The 17,303-nt window shown below is 45.4% G+C and overlaps 1 protein-coding gene across 1 annotated transcript in view; it reads left to right on the top strand.

Moving 5' to 3' along the window:
- LOC8042792 (cell division cycle protein 16 homolog) overlaps positions 1–16,764 on the top strand; it is a 33,576-nt gene extending 16,812 nt beyond the window's left edge. Inside the window, exons 8-13 of the mRNA XM_029968431.4 lie at positions 1,593–1,726; positions 1,879–1,958; positions 2,039–2,088; positions 3,634–3,704; positions 6,474–6,599; positions 16,586–16,764. Of these exons, the coding sequence (XP_029824291.3) occupies positions 1,593–1,726; positions 1,879–1,958; positions 2,039–2,088; positions 3,634–3,704; positions 6,474–6,599; positions 16,586–16,742 (618 nt within the window). The 3' untranslated portion in view covers positions 16,743–16,764. The remainder of the gene's footprint in view (positions 1–1,592; positions 1,727–1,878; positions 1,959–2,038; positions 2,089–3,633; positions 3,705–6,473; positions 6,600–16,585) is intronic.
- The last annotated feature ends 539 nt before the right edge of the window (positions 16,765–17,303 follow it).

Raw genomic sequence — 17,303 nt, 5'->3', positions numbered from 1 at the left:
AGTGTCAAAGAAATGTGCTGAAAGATCGTGCCACCAATCCAGCCAAAAAGAATGGAGGAATAAGTTTAAACGAGAGTGGGAGTCGCGTGTCAGGCGACGTCTGACAACTGACCAGTAACATATTTCTCCCATGTCGGGCCATGCCCGACCTGTGTCCGCAAAGGGTTAAGTCCACGGTATACAACGTCTCAACCTGATAAACAAACTTAATTCTTGTTTTGTGTTGTCATGTGCTGTCTAAACATTCCATGATCAACAACATTTTCGAGAGATATACTTATGTCATACATTTCACAAATGTTTCATTCCTGGTATGATCATGACCTATGTAGAAGAAGAAAAAGTATGAATGTTTCATTTGTGGTTATGATCAGTAGGCCTATTTAGAGAAAATCATAAAATATCTGCTTTGCATGTGTAGCTATTTTTATGGCAAATCATAATTTTACCTTGTGTCACATTCAGATGAATTTGTGATAATTCAAACTTTGGATAATTAAATAAATTTTGTCGCTTCCTGGAGTTTTAATTAATGAGAGTCTACTGTAGATATTCAGAACAGCATGAAGTGGATGGATACCGCAGTCTACAGTTGCTCCTTGGCAGTGTGAATGCATGATTACCAAAGACAAGAAGCTGTAGTTCAGTTGCGGTGGATTGGAAATAAGTGCTGATGGCACATAAAGCCAGCTAAGGGGCAGTCAAACAGACAGAGCCACCAACAATGCACAACCTTTTTTGTAGAATACATGATTAAGCTTGTGCCCCCCCCCCCCCCCCCATCCAAAGTGTGATGACAAAAGGCAAGCTCACCTGCTAAATTTAGCAGGCTTATGTCCTCCTAACCTTAGCAGGATGTAGACCTGCATGCCTAGTAGCGCTGAAACCAAAGCTCCCTATGTAACCAAAGGCTCACAGGATGCCATACATGCTTCTGCAGAGCAGGAACATACGGGATTTGTCAGTACAATCAAGCTGCTGTTCTGCTGAGCAAGGTTGAAGTTTTTTTGTTCAGATTTTTTATGGACTGTCGAGCTAAAGTTTCTTGGTGTGTTTGTTTTACAAGTTGTGTTAAACGCACCACTTCACGATGTCCGTGCCCTGTCAAACCTTGGGAGCATATGGAGGCGAAGCTCTGAAATGAGTAGCTCTTGCAAGCAAATGGCAGTGTAGCCCTCGCTCGCGGCGCCGGTTGTCGATACTTGTGAGAAATCTGAAGCCTTACTTTCTTTATCAGTGAGCTTTATGTTAAACAGGGTCTAGGTAAATAGCTTCTGCTATGTTTTTCACTGTAAAATAAAAATTTCCCAGGTTGCTTACCCTTTTTCTGTTTGACTACCATCACAGTTGCTCCTGCATCTTAGAGTGATTTCACCTATGGCTGTGAGACCTTCATACTCTTGGCTGTGCAATTCTCGTTTTTAGCTATTAAAGATATTTGAGCCAGTTCCCAGTCTTCTGTCTAAACTACTCCTTGACGCAGCTCAGGTTTGGTGCATGGTATTCTGTGTCATCGTCCTGTTTTTATCTCACTCATTTGTTTATTTACATTTAATGTTATTTTCAATGTTTCTTTGTCATTTCTTTTTCAGTATGACAAGCCAGTCCTACCTGAAATACCCGACGGACTCAACGAGCTCCGAGGAAACTTGGACATTGCAACCTCCATGGCAGAAAAATGCTTCTACAACTGCGATTACAAGCAGTGTTTTGAAATTACTTCAGTGTATGTGGATTTTCATTTCATTCGAAATTTCTGGTAATTTTTATTGAACATGTTAGTGTGTGCAAAGTTTAATCATCCTTGATACTTCATCATTTTGTTCTATGTAAAACTTGCATTGAAATATCTGTTTGTTTGCTTTTTTTTGTGGCCAGCGTACTAAGCAAGGACCCATACCACACTGATTGTCTACCTGTTCACATATCGTGCCTGTTAGAACTTGGGAAATCTAATGGTATGTAAAGCTTTACATTGGCCAATCAAAATGTTCCTAGAAATTGCTGCTTTAAGACAACATGATGCATCTATTTTCAGCTCTCTTTTATTTGGCCCACAAGCTTGTCGACTTGTTCCCAGACAATGCGGTACGTTGATCATAAAAGATGGTAATTTTCCATTATAGATTCCCGTATGAACATCGACCTCATTAGGAAAATTGCTGGGTCATGTCCTGAAAGTGCATCTTACTTTATAATGACTGCAGCACAGTTGTAAACATGTAAAATGCATGAGTGAATTGTAGGGTCGCTTGGATTTCAAGGGGGCTGAAACCCCATAAGCCCCCCCCCCGGCTACACCACTAGTTTACAGCAACTCATGTTTACAAACAAACCGGAGTACCCCTAGCGGTATGTCACTGGTGCTGCGCATCTGCAATGAGGGTTGGGTAAGAAGTGGCGCATCCCACGTCAACAAACCATTGGAATACAATGTTGTCGGTGTGAGTCCCCATGCTCTTTTTCGTGTTTGAAGTGTTGATTCTATAATCTTCCTTACAGTGTGTTACTTCAGTGGCCTGAGCGAAATTAACGAGGCTCATTACACCATAAAACTTTGTGTAAATAAGATCAGCAGCGATCCATTCGCTATGAACGCTGCAAAATGGACCTAAAGCCTGATCCACATGATGAGATTCTGCTCGCTATTTTCAGTCGCGACGTCGCTCGGGCTGCAAAAGCATGGACGGTAGCTGCGATGCTTGACGTTTATACTGAAAATCATGATAATCGCATCACTGAATCGGGCATAACAAGTCGGTGATGACCACTGGTAACAATGATCAACACCTCCTTGTATCTACAGTTTACACCAAGCCTACTTACCCCGAACAACCTTCAAACTTAAAAGATTTTTGAGGCCTGCACTTACTTCTTATCGCAACGTTTGGTCTACTGGCCACTGCCATTAAAATGTTCAGATGACAGTTTGAACAAGTTCAAAGAGCAGACGACATTATGAACGATCAGGCAGCCGCTTGAATGTGAAGATGCACTGAACATGGTCTGCGGGTGGTCCGGACAGCTTGTTGGTGTTCCCACATTCATAATGGAACAGATCAAATAAATCTGATGACCACACATATTCCTGAATTCAACCCAAAAACTCGTGGTCTGACAGTGTCTGATTTTCCCCTTTCACGGCACCTATCCACATTATCGGACAAACTGAGCAGACAGAAAACACATGAAAACTAATCTTTCCCAGCTGTTTAGGTATTGCCCCAGTCACGGTGTTTTGACGAGCAGGCAGGTTTTAGCCTGGTTTCTTCTAAAACAACACAGGAATGGCCGTCCCGCATGGCGACTTCCGCCCACACCCCTGACTGGAAGCGTACCCAAACTGCCACCCCCGTGGCGTGACGTAACGGAGTTGAGTTGGTCTGCATGGTGTGTTTTCTGATTATCATCAATGAAAGACACTTTGCCAAATAATGTGACTGTCCTGCTGAAGTTTCGTCAGTTTTAGAGCTTTTTCTTGACTTACTTGACAGTTTACATTATCTAGTTGGAAGTTGCAGTAACGTCACCATTGTGCAATGTGACGTGTTCAGTGCTATTATGTTGGCACTAGTATAGAATATTTTAGAATAAAAACCACTCAATGCCAATGTTATTCTACTTGTTTCATAGATATCTTGGTTCGCAGTTGGGTGTTACTACTTCCTGGTAGGAAAGGCGGATTCTGCGCGTCGCTATCTCAGGTATGACTTTTTTGAGTATGTTCACCAGGAGTGGCCAAGCTGTGGCTCTTCGCGTGTTAAAGTGCGGCTCACAGCTGCCTCCCCTACCCCCCTACTTCTCCCCTCACTCCCCTGCCTCCCTTCCGGTCACACGAGCACTTCCCCAAAAAGAGAAATGGAACGTGTTTTAAATCGAAAGACAGGTTGCGGTTTGGTAGTCTTGTGTTACTACTGCCTTACGTACAGTTGGACTGCTTTTGACTCCGATAGGGTTAAAGTACTGTCGAGACCGGCTGTAACGAGGTCGGTTATAACGAAATAGCAGCTACAGAGAAGCAATCACGATTTCCCATTCCCGTTTGCACTTTTTCAATGCATTTGTGTCTTTTTTTAGCGAAGGAAATTGAGCGGCTCCCTCATTATAGCGAAGAGAAGTTTTGTGATAATTTAAAAAAAGAATAAAATTTTAAAAGTTTACTAAGTCTTGGACCGCTGCACTTTGGTGTCGCGACCAATAAGTCACCGAGAACAGGCTACAGAGGTTCTGGAAAGGCCGCCGGCGGCAGTCTGCATTGTTGTCTGCTCCTCGTTCCTTATCTGGGAAGCGGCTTTACTGCATCGCACGCGGAGGAGCCGTTGTGGCATGCCGATAGGGGTGTTTGAAGCGCTAGCGACAACGTACCGGCGGAGATGATGGAGAGAGACTAGGTTTAAGAGGAGGGAGCAGTAAGTATGCCTGCATTTGATTGTTGCGGGGCCAGTGTGACGAGGAAACTGGGTGGAGAAGTGGACATGGTTTGCAGAAGGTGAACGCTTTTGAGTTTTCACTCCTTGCATGCTGCACCTCATTCTGTAAATGCGGCCCAGAAACCATGTGACCCCGATCAAGCAGTTGCCCCATCTCTTAAATCTAGTCTCTCTATACCAGCGACAGACAAGCTTCAGTGCAAACGTAGTGCCGTGCGCGCTTCTTTGTTTGCTTCGTGATTCTTGTCGACGTCTGGTCAGTGAGATTACTCTCGTGCAAAAGTCTACTTCGCTCAGGCACCGATTTGGAAAGTCATTGCCACTCAACAATGGAGACCTTGACGGGAAGACGAAGGCAATCTCCATGAATCAAAAGCGTGCCATCTTCGACGGAGTACGCATAAACATAAAGAATGCTGTCTACTGCCGGCATCCTCCGTAGAGCCATTGTAGCTGTCGACACGGTCTGTACATAGCGGAATATTTTTTCAATCGGAGCTTCTCGCAGTTGGCGAGGCGAGACATGGATCCGGTCTAGCAGAGGACAACTGCAGGGAAGCCTCAACTGCTTTCTGCAGGCTCAATAAACATGTGCTCGTGATAACCCGTGTTATCTTTTTTCTTTTTTTTTTTATGTTATTTGTATGAGTTCACATATAACAAAGAAGCAGATATAGTGAAGCAATTTCTGATTCCCATTGACTCTGTTATAACCGGTCTCGACAGTGGAAGTTTCACGGTTTTGTTTGCAGCTCTTGGGCCGAGTCAGCCTGGCCACCCCTGATGTAGACTCTCAATAATTCAAACTCCAGGAAGCCACATATTTTGTTTGACTTATCAAAAGCTTGAATTATCAGAAATTCATCTAAATATGATGCAAGATACAATTTTGATTTGCCTTTTTAATGGTTCATGCAAAGCAGATATTCATTTCCTCTACATAGGCCCCCATATCCCTCTCCCCTTCCCCTTTGTGGCAAGGCATGCAACTGGCCGCGTCGTACCCTTCTGTACCTTAATGAAATGTTTTCAACAACAACTCTACATAGGCCTACTGATCATAAGTAGGTATGCCTTAACACATGAAACATATGTGAAATGTATGACATAAGATTATTTATCTCTCATTAATGTTGTTTATCGTGGACTGTTTAGACAGTACATGACAACTCAAAACAGAATGAAGTTTGTTCTAGAGCCACTAGAAAAACTATGCTTCAGAGTAATGACACTTCAGCCACCTAGGTGCGCAAAACCATGGTTGCCAGTTACCTGAAGCTATATCTGAAATCGCAGGAAACGTTTTTCCGTCCTCCAGAAATGTCGGAAGGGTTTGTGACAGAGCAAAACAATATCACTTGAGCTTCCTACCACTGTGTCTAAAGCTAAGGAAGTTACATTTTTTTTTTATTCTGACAATCGACAGTTGCATCTGCTCTGCTCTAAGCACCAAGATGATGGCGCCCACTAGCAGATTGGGAAACGGACTGCGGATACTCTAAGCATAGCTCATTTAGTGGCTCTAGTTTGTTCATCAGGCCAAGAAGTTTTCATAGCAACTTGCACGGATGCTTCACATGGACCTATGCCATGCCGCCACGTCACAGCATCCGCGGAGGTTGCTTTGGAGATTTCCACATGGTGCTTGTTTTCATATCTCATGTGTGCCCTGCTTGAACCCGTTCAGTATGCTTCTCAGAGAGCACGAGTGTACTGCGGAGAAGCAACACCCGTGGAAGCAAGCTCTGTGGGTGTCGCCATGTCACCTCTGCAGTGCACCGGTGCTCGGAATTAAGCGCACTCAACGGGTCTGCGAGAACAAAAAAAGTATGAATTATACGAAAATGACATTTGAATCAAGGGGCTTATGAATACATTAAAAACACGGTGGGACAACCAAAATTTTAAAATTTGTTTGTATTAACCAGAAGTGTGAAATATCCGAGTTTGAGTTATCGCGAGCCTACTAGCATGGTTTCTGATGTCTGAGCATTGGATTTTGTGCCAGTGACTGACAAGGTGTTCTGTTGTCCTGTGGAACAGCAAGGCCACCGTACTTGATCAAGTGTTTGGTCCGGCATGGCTGATGTATGGCCACTCCTTTGCGGTGGAGAGTGAGCATGACCAGGCCATGGCTGCCTACTTCAAAGCCCTCCAGTTGATGAAAGGGTAAGCTGGCTTGTTGGTAACTTGGAAAAAAATTCTCGAATTTCGTGATCCCAAGAAATGTGTGGCCACTTTGAAAGGCAGCTGAGGAACCTCGGCAGTCTCTGCATTGTTGCAGAAAAACAGTTGGCTGTTCAAAAGTTTGTCAACAAAAATAAATAGTACACACATTCGGAAAAAGAAAAGCTCAAGTATGCCTTTTTCCCCCAATGTGCGTGGCTCACTTATGCTTAAAGGGATAGAGAAACGAAATTCCAGCGCTCATTTTCTAGCTTGAATATGTTGCATGTTGCACCCTAACCTCAAAAACACCAGTCTTCTGTTGAAAGGCACAAGAAAACTAATTTTAAAGCTAAATAAACAATCTTTCAATGTGCACCTGGTGGATGCATGCAGAGCCTATTTGGGAGGTAGTCTAGCAACGTTGTGGAATTTGCTACGTAGTCATGACGTAGCAGATTCCTTCGGAGCAGCGCCGCTCTTTGACATTTCAACATTTTCCCTCTTAGCTTTCCTCCTCAACTCACCAGTCATGCATTGTACCAAACGGTCCAAGAAGACTGAAAGGAAGGACTCCCCTTTTTCTCGGACCCTGGTTCGTGCAACCGGACGCAGCCACTCTCCCCCTAGAAAATTAGCCCGTCGCTCAAAACTCGAACAAAAGTTGCTTTCCCCACCCCATTCAGCCCTAAGCTGACAGTGTTGTGGAAGCTACGTGCTCCTTGGGCCAGCCACACGCTCTCACCCCACGGGTACTTCAAACGGCTCGGTTGTAACGCGCTGACGCTATTGACACCACCACAACGCTGACAACGCCACCAAGGGCAAAGCTCATAACCACGCCTGCCTTGCTACTCCACGAAGGCGGGAAATCTTTTCTTTCTGTTTTTGTTTGCGCCAGATATCCCATGACGCCTCATGCTCTCCGTTCGCTTCTTTTCGAGCGATTGCTCGAGTGCACCGTTTGGAACGAAAAATGAAGCCAGTCGTTCAAAATACAAACGTGCGATTATCATTTACGGCTATTATCCGTCATGCTTGACTCATTTCCGAACGAAATTCGAATATTTCAATTTTTGTTTCCGTACCCCTCTGAATTGGGCCTAGTATCCCCTGGAGGTACTCAGGGAAAATGATGATAGTAGGAGCATGGTTAGAGAATCAATAGCTTAGGGCAGGGTTCTCCAAACCTTTTGGCTAAGGGGCCGGATTAGGGTCCTGGTGCAGCCCCGAGGGCCGGAAAAAAGGAGTAGTACTTATGAAAAGAAAGAGCTAAATAAACAAACAGATAGGCATTTCAACACAAACACTATTGTTAGAGTAAGTACTAAAAACCTCTTCCTAAGGTTAATAAATGTGTGTACTTCAATTTGAAATTTATATTTAGCTAATAATGACCTTGCATGAAAATTGTGACCAAGAAAATTCACCAGGCACGAATCAAAGTGCTAGGGAAATGTGGCACATTCGCCCAGTGCAAGACACTAATGAAAATAATCAAAATAATGCTGACAGCATGCAATATGTGTGACAAAGACAGTAAACACATTGTATGTGAGAATGCAAAAAAAAAATTTACAAAGTTACAGAAACATGAAGCAGGAGACTAAAATTGGTGATGCTGATGACAATGTTCAATAATTATAATGGCGAGATCACCTGCGTTACAATGCAGTTTCACCCGTTTTTTCTGGCATCTTCATTTGCGCATTTGGAGTGCTCTGCAGCGCCATTTCTTTGCGCGCACTTCATTTTGTACCAGGAGTGGCAGGTCTTTTGGAAGTGGGCCGTGGGCTGGGCTCCATTGGATGGACCGCGGCCAGCCATGGCCCAGACAGAAAACTTCCGCGGGCCGGACCCGGCTCCCTGATTTCGGGAAATTAGTAGCCAGACATATCAACCTTTGGGCTTAGCAGTTTTTTTGGATCTTATACAGTCTAGCAATATATTTGTTGTCCATGCTGTGTCCAGACTTATTCTAAAATACCATATTCGCTTCACAGGGCTACAGCAATTATGAACTGGGTCTGCAGAAGGCACGCAGATGGCCGATTAATTGTTATTCACAAAAGCAGCATAGAGAAATAATAATGCAGAAGTGCAATCCTTCTTCAGAGCTGCTATTTGTGCTGTACAATGAACGTGCCATTTTTTATGCGAAGAGTCCTGTGCAGGTTGTACTTTTGGGTTCAAGCATTTTCTGTGCCCCATCATTCACTTAACTTATTCCGTGGGTTATAATGATTGACTATCCCCATCGTCTACTGAAAAGTAGGTGTGCTTACCTTATTCGTAATTGATGTAGATATTTCAGGCGAGTGCAGTACTCTACATTTCGTCATGCCAGAATTTTCATGTGCTGCATAATTGCTTCAGTTGTGCTCGGAGGTAGATAATATTTGGTTATGGTAGCATATTTGAACTAGTGACTTTCCTTTTATCTTGCTTGTCGCACTGGACGTTTACTTATCATATTTTCTTGAACCTTGTTTGACGTTTTTACGAACGGTTCATATTTATGCTTTATGGCAGCACTTACAGAGAGCCTGATCTGTGGAGTGACAAGACACCATTATCATTGGGGTTCAAAGATGTTTTTTTTTTGTCCTGAGATTCTGAAGATGTAAATATTATACTTTGCATCCTGCTGCTGCTTGGATTTTTAAATCCAAATGCTATCTGTGTCTTCTCATCTAGCAGGCTCTCTTTCACTACCCCTCCTCTAGCCGTGAACTAGAGGAGGGGTAGTGAGCTCATTGAGCGCTCAAGGCTGCCGCACTCCGTGTCGACGGCGCGAGAGGGCGCTACTAAAGCGTGTTCTGGATAGGCTGTATACAGCGGGCAGCCAGAGCGGCTCTCATTGCATTTTCTGCGCGATTAAATACTAATTCGGCATGACACTTCATTGGCCACAAACGACAGCAAACACGGGGTAAAGATCAGTTCAGAATGGGAGCCACTTTGCGGTGCCATACCGCGGAACGCCCAAACCACAAGACAAAGCTTCTCGCCGAAGGCCTTCGGAACGCTCGGAGCCGGTCGGATCCTCCTGTCCATACGACCGCAGCGCCGCCGCGTACATCCGGGACCTTTCCGGTGTTGGCGTCTGATCCCACTACTCCTTTCTAGTATGCGCCGCCTTTTCCACTGCTTGGTGCCGGGTATGTCGACGGGTCATTTCTTGTTTCCGTACTTTATGAACTGCATTAGTTTCTTTTCTGATCTAAAATACTGAACAAAAACTACTTTTATAAATAATTGAAACAATTCGTGCCACTTATGTTTTGTATTTCGACTAAAAAGAAGCTTTTAGCGGCTCTGACCAGTAGTAAGCCCAGGACCAAAGACGTCACATTTTGCGCGCTTTCGGCACCGCGGGTCGCCCTCGTCGGTGGAGGAGGTTTCCGCGTCGTCTGGTTAAAATATGACGGACTGAAATTTAGTTACTCTCTCCGTGCCCGCTGGCTTGCCCAAAAGAAGTGGAAACCGCAAAAAAGGTAGACGCTTAAATATGATTGCAGGGCCCCTTCAATAAATACAGTAATCATGACTATATTAGTGCAGAGGGTGGGAACAGTTGGAATAAAGAAGCGATTAACAGGATTACTATTTATTTCTGTCACATAGCTGGACGGCCGTAATCAAAATGACCATTTTAGTGGAATATGCTTATATGTGTGTACCGTAATAATCCCATCTAAAAGTTAGAGCAATTCGGGTGAAAATAAGGAGTGGGCTAACTTTCGGCGTACAATCAAGAAAAGTTAAAAAGACTATTTTTAGATCATGTTTTCCTGCCAAACTTGTTATCGTGGCGAGGTACAATGAAGCAATGATGACTGTACTTCCCAGTCAGCAATGTTCGCTTATATGCCACTATAGCTACCATATTTACACGATTGTAAGTCGACTCGATTATAAGTTGACCCCCCCACATTGTACATCAGCAAAAAAAAAAAAAATCTTTAGATGCGCATTTTACTGCGAACACAAGAGGACGGCAAAGTACTATCTGTTTCAAAAGCCGAGCCTCCAACACGCGATCGATGCCTCCTGGCGTGCTTTGGCTGCGCATGAACGCGCGCGAGATGGCCAGGTGTTATCGAAACTAGGAAGTTCACGCTGGAGGCGGGACAACTGAAGCTGCTCACTGTCATTCTCACTTCGTCCGCGACTAGACTACGACTCGTCCGCACTGGTGATGTCAGTCCCGTCATAATCACTGCCACGTTCTCGAAGCACGTCGTTGGAGTCGTCCAACGAAATCTCGCACTTCGCAAATGACGGGATTAACCGCATCTTCTGCACTTGCTCGGCGATCACTTTGGATGTCACGGGTAGGGACCGATTACACACTTTTGCGCCGTACGTTACAAGCCTGACCTCCAACTCCGGAAGGCATTCTCACCTATCTAGACTTTGGCCTGAAAGCTGCTTGTCGGCACAGCTTAAGATCTTGCGCCATTGCAAACTCCACTGGAGCATCACCCGTTCTGACGGGTCGAACTTGCGTCCACCAGCGCACTTGTTAATTGCTTCTGAGTGAAGAATGGCCATAAACGAGCATCGAAAACCTAAACTGCCCGGATCAAGCTTGTCAATACAAAATAAACTTAGTTAGCGCTCCAGTATGATCTCGACACTCGATCAAACGATGTGCGACCGTGAATCACGCGAAAAACTGCGAAGGCTGTTCCAGCGGCCTCCGGAGCGGCTCTTACAAGAAATGCCGCCACCCCCCGGGAGTCGGGCGCGCCGTGCGCTGTTCACCGCCGTATAGACCTTTGCAAAAAGAGCTCTCTGGCCGCCGCCATTGTGCGACTCGAGCGACCCCTATCAGCCAAAACTTCCTGCCACCCGCCTGAGCTGTGGAAACCCTGTCAGCGCAGCTCCCGACCTGCATTGTGCATTCGAAGTTCGCCGGATTTCCTCGAAAGTTTTTACTTCCTTTGCCCGTTCAGGGTGCTGGTGTGTTTTGTGTTATCTTCCACCATGATAACCAGGGATTACCAGGGCTCGTAGCCTGCTCGACCTTCGCAGGAAATGAACAAAGAGATCGAATGTCAAGCAGCCCGCGACGCGGGTCGTTCGACGTTCTTCGAGGATTAATTTCGTTCAGATAATCTCCGAAAAACCTTCCCGGCTATGTTCCCAGTCTTGGCGAGAAGTAGCTGATGGCGTCCGGGGTATGGGGGCTGAATAGACGCGTTCGTTCATTTGCCTTAAAGGGACACTGACAGGGTATTTATGCTCGCCGAGGTTTTTAGTTGTACGTGACATATGAGAGCTCAACTACCCAGAACACAATTTGCGGCTCGAAATTCGGTTTCTTTCCGCCCAAAAACCGCCGATCAAGAACTGGCCGGTTCGAGTCTCGCTCACTCTCTTTTCCGCGGTCACGGGCCGTTTTCTAAGGTATCGATGCGACCACCAAATTTAATCAAAGTCGTGGGTCACTGAAGGCACACACTCAATATTAAAAATAGAAAAAAAATATGAAACCCATTTTTCGGGGCGACTAAAAAGCTGCAAATACGTTGATTAAAAAAAAAAATTCCACAGACAACCGGAAGCATTCTGTGCGTTCGTCATTTCGCGTATCGTGGGACTCGCGGGGACGGCGATGGCAGCCGAGACTGGTGTGGGACCTCTATTTCAGAACTGTCGTTCGCGGTACCGGCGAATTCTGTCTACCTTTAAAAGAGAAATTTGGGACTGATCAAAAGAATTGGTATTCATACCGTACGACACGCCCGACCACCAAGCCGATTTGCACGAAAACGTTGCCGAGCCGTCGCTCCCTTCTCGTGGCTGAAGACATCGCTCGCGCAAACGTCAAGCACGACGTGTCTACTTCGAGTTCAATATGCACGCGTATGATTTCTTTACTAGGTGCGAATGTCGCCAATGTGTGGTGCTTCCCGACTTTGACCCGAAAGTGCTTTTGCTAGAGGAAAATCGGCAGCAAACTTTCCAACTTACAGTTTACCGGCTGAAATATTACTAAGGAAGGAGATCCTCCAGTAAAGAAATGCCCCAGTCGCTCAGTGGGAAAGACGTCCGCTTCACACGCGGTATGACCGGGTTCGATCCTCTGTGAAACTTTTTTTTTTCTTTTTCAAACATTTTCCGATGTTTACATATCTTTTTTTTCTTTTACAATTATCACTAAAGAAACAAACAAAAAAAATAACAAACAAATGTTGTGGACGACATTTCGCTGAATTAAATGGTATGGGATTTCCTTTTTGACACCTGCAAACTCAATGTAATCGCTTTCCACAAAATGCAAGGAGCATATAAATCAGGTAGCGTCCGCTTTCCGAGGTGCCTGTATATGTTCTACAGGAATTGCAGCCAGCCATTGGTCCCGATCCCGTTGATCTTTCGGAAACTCTGTCGCACAATGCCCCTTTTTTTTTGGACGCAGGACATGTGAGCCAGCTCTTCTCGCAACATCTTGGGTGTATTCTTTTCAGAGCCGATCATGGAAATTCACCACGGGCCCTCACTACTCATCTCCAACTCCTCAATGTACAAAACAACTCATCTTGGAGTACAGAACAACGAGCGGAACAAACATAACTGCAAAAGAATCGCACGGCGAACAGTTCCCTTACGCCGCATGTCGTGTTGTCTGCTACGGAGAGGAGAAAAAAAAAAAAAAAAACGCACGGTCGGGTGTAGCCACGTGACTTCCACCACTCACTCTCTTCTCTCCACTTCTCCGACCTCCGTCGGGTTTCGGTTTCAGTTTCGAGCAGTTGCGTCTTTTGGCTTTATTAAAAAAATATGCTACTCTGTTGCAAAATATTAATTGGGTAGTCCTCCAACACCATAATAAAGCGCCTGGCAAAAAATGAAAAACAAAAATTTTGGGGGGTGTCAGTGTCCCTTTAATGCTGTGTGAAAAGACATCACTCTTCAAAACGCACCCCAAGACGAGCCGGATTCCGTCCAATCGTCGTGAAGTGACTATCATCGACACCGTATCTTCCTTTCTCAAATCCTCTTTGGATGACGTGACACCGTGGGGTACATACAATATATGTTGTTCGATTGATGAGACTCGTTGAATTTCATGTTGTAAGCGCAGGGAATACTCATGCAGGTCGGCTATCCTGTGATGGGGTTAAATATTTTGGGCAGTTAAGACCTTTGTATATCGAAACGGCTGAATGCATGGTGCTGTTAAAAAATATGAACATAAAATCAAACAGATGTTCCAGTTGAATTTGATCTGTCGCGCACGGACTCGCCAAAAATAGCTTTCATTTGTTTGTTTTTGTTCCCAAAAATTAGGCAATCCTTTCTAAAAAGCTGCGAAAAATTCTTTTTGCCATAGAACACAAGACAAAAAAGAAAACGAGGCAATTTTGCCTCCACCAGCATCCGGAATTGCGCCTACGCAGGCTGTCACAGCCTACTGACGAGAGAGAACCCACAGCCCAGCGCAGTCAGGCAACACTGCCGTACACTCTCAAAACCAGGGACGTGCGCTGTAAATCGCTTCGTTTGAGACTGCCGCTGGAAAGGTCTACCGTATTTACTCGCACAGTGAACGCAGTCGCGTAATGAACGCACCCCCCAAGTCGGCTCTCAAAATTTCGACTTTTTTTTACACTCGCGTAATAAACGCACCCCCAACTCGGACGTCAAAATTTTGACCCCCTCCCCCCACGCGCGCAAAATGAATGCACTTTTTTATCGTGGTGCCGCGAGGTCGCGAATGCATGGGCAGCGTGGGCGAACAAAACGCCTTGCAAAAGGCGTTAAAAAAATTTGCAAAGATCCAAGGGAAGCAAAAAAAAAAACATGGAGAGGAGCTTTTTTTTTTTTTTTGCACAGCCCAATCTGGATTTTGGGTTCGCGCGCCGCCGCGCGCAAGGAGGTAAAGGCCCATACGCATATTCGCGTTTGAGCGCGGTGCGTTCCGTAGCGGCAAGCGGACGCGTTTCGTTGCGAAGACCGCTTGCGCCAAACTTGTACGCACAGCCGCAATCAAGAGCCAATAAGAACGCGCTATCATCGCTAGTGGCTCACCAATAGTAAGCGAGATCCAAGGCAACATGGCGGCGCACGGCGACAGCGTTGAAGTGTTCGATCTTGGGACAATCTCGCTGGCTTCCCCGACGTTTTGTCAAGCTTGAACCATCGCAGCCTTGGAAAATACAGTCCCCACCGCTCCCGAAAACGAAAAAGCAAGCACTGCGACCGGCGAACCGGATACGTCTCGCCGAGTCGGCCGGGTGGGGCCAGCAAACACGTCACCCCCTCTCCTCTTTCGGCTTCTGATTGGTCGAACGCACCCGAACGCACCGCAACGCTTCGGAAAGTTGAGCGAGTCTCTACTCGCTTGCGTCGCGCTACCGAGCGTTGCGGGAAGGCGCGCGTTGCTCCGCAAGCGATTGCGCATGGCCGCAAGGGCTCTGCAACGCACTCAAATGCGTTCAAACGCGAATGTGCGTATGGACCTTAAGAAAGAGAAGCGCTCTAAGCAAACAAAACAACTTCCGAAAGGCGGCAAAAAAAAAAAAAACCCACGGAATTAAGAGAAAACAAAAACAAAGAGGAGCTTTTTTTTCTTCTTTTTGCACAGCGCAGTTTGGTTATGGGGGGTCAAGCGCCGCGCGCAAGGAGGTAAGAAAGAGGAGCAGAGAAGCCCTTTTTTTTTTTGCACCGCTTAGTTTGGTGCAGGGGTCGCGCGCTGTGCGCAAAGAGATAAGAAGGTACTTCGATTTTTCAGGATAAAAGGTCCGTTTATTATGCGAGTAAATACGGACGCAAAAATTTTATTCGCGTAATGAACGCCCCCCCCAACTTTGCATCAATTTTTCAGAAAAAAAGTGTGTTCATTCTGCGAGTAAATACGGTATATTCGGGTTAATTTGCGAATCGCTATCGATAATACTCATTCGCACAAATAAAATAATTAATTTGTAAAATGAGCGCAGATAATAGTGCAATGCTAGAGGTACAGCCGGCTGAACTCTTAACAAGCCGAGGTGTGTTTATGATATTGCGATTGTTTCGTTTTTTCCAAAGGTGGAATGCTTTGGTTTGATTATAAGTCGACCCACCCACTTCATATTTTTAAAAATTGAAAAAAAGGGTCGACCTACATTCGTGCTAATACGGTAACTAGCTGCATTTACGCCTAGGTCATCATTGATCTGAACACTATGATTGCTAGGTGTAGGAATGTCAGACCACTACGGCATCGGGAATCAAGCTCTTTAATCACGTGCTTGCCAGAGCACGAGCACACGGCGTGGTGCTCATACTCCGAGCGAAAGGTAAACATAAATAAAAAAATTAGTTGTTTTTCAGCAACGCTAGCGCGGGCTGCTGCACTGGGAGTGGACTATCTTTCGGTATATAAAAGAAAATAGCAAATCAAGCCAAAAATTAGGGTGGGTTATCTTTGGGGGGTGGGGTATCTCTTGGAATAATACGGTAGTGCTCCAATCTAAAGGTTAATTAACATCTGATGTTTGGCACTCGCCTGACTAAGTATATAATGCAAAAAGTGCCGCTTTTTTTTACTCAGTCAAACTGTGTTGCCCAGTTTACATATAAAAAATTACTTAGGTTAGCGCTCGCTCAATGCACGCTAAATTGACCTTGCAGTGGATCAACCGAGGTGTCATATATACCAATATGCTGCTTACAAACAAGCCTGCGTTTGCCGACACCGGGTGTGAGCACCGCGGGTGTGCAGAAACCAGATCTGCATGAGACGAAACGTTTGCACTTGCGCAGTGCCGGCAGCAGTGCCACCACAGTGGCGTGACATCAGAGGGTTGAGTTGGTGTATAGTTTAAAAGCAGACTTAGTAAAGTGTGTAGAGAGAGACAGAAAATGAAAGGATTGTGGAAAGTGCTCCCATAAAAAGCAGTGCTGAGTACTCCATTCAGAGTGTGGGGGTATCTATAACAAGTATTCGTGAGTTCTTCGGTGCAGAGTTTTTTTTCTTCTTCTCCTTGCAGATGCCACCTCCCCTTCCTCTACATTGGTCTTGAGTATGGCCTGACGAACAACACGAAGCTGGCCGAACGCTTCTTCAACCAGGCCCTTGCAATCGCTCCGAACGACCCTTTCGTTCTTCACGAACTTGGAGTAGTGGCCTTCCAGAATCAGGAGTAGGTTTGCTTGATTCCTGCTTGGTGTGCTTGTGGGGCTTATTGTAGGCACGAGCCTTTTCTTCGGATGCCTCAGTTGCGATATATTTGATTGGTACCGTCTAGTACTATGTTTCTGTGGCTAATCTGTTTTAAGGATCTGCATATTTGCATCACATGGTTACCACGAATGCCTTTGCAGTCTGAAAATTTCCAATTTCCGAGGAAGCATCCGGTACTCAGTTTTGGCACCTTTATTTTATGATTTTTGGTGGGCACTTGCTCAGCATATTTGTTGGGAACCAGGACATCCACTGAAACAATGGGCCATACATTTGTTTGTCTGAACAAAAAACTAGAATCCCAAGAATTGTGGATTTCGCCGCAAACCACATACAATGTAGAAACAAATTACCGTATTTACTCGCATAATGAACGCACCCCCCAAGTTGGCTCTCAAATTTTCGACTTTTTTTTTCACTGGCGTATTAAACGCACCCCCAGCACCCCCAACTCGGATGTCAAAATTTTGACCCCCTCCCCCCAAGCGCGCAAAATGAATGCACCTTTCTATCCTGGTGCAGCG

Source organism: Ixodes scapularis, unplaced genomic scaffold (assembly GCF_016920785.2).
Source record: "Ixodes scapularis isolate PalLabHiFi unplaced genomic scaffold, ASM1692078v2 PGA_scaffold0__279_contigs__length_252992795, whole genome shotgun sequence".
In the NCBI taxonomy this organism is placed as follows: domain Eukaryota; kingdom Metazoa; phylum Arthropoda; class Arachnida; order Ixodida; family Ixodidae; genus Ixodes; species Ixodes scapularis.
Note: the sequence above shows the minus strand (reverse complement) of the source record. Positions and strands in the feature narration are given on the sequence as shown.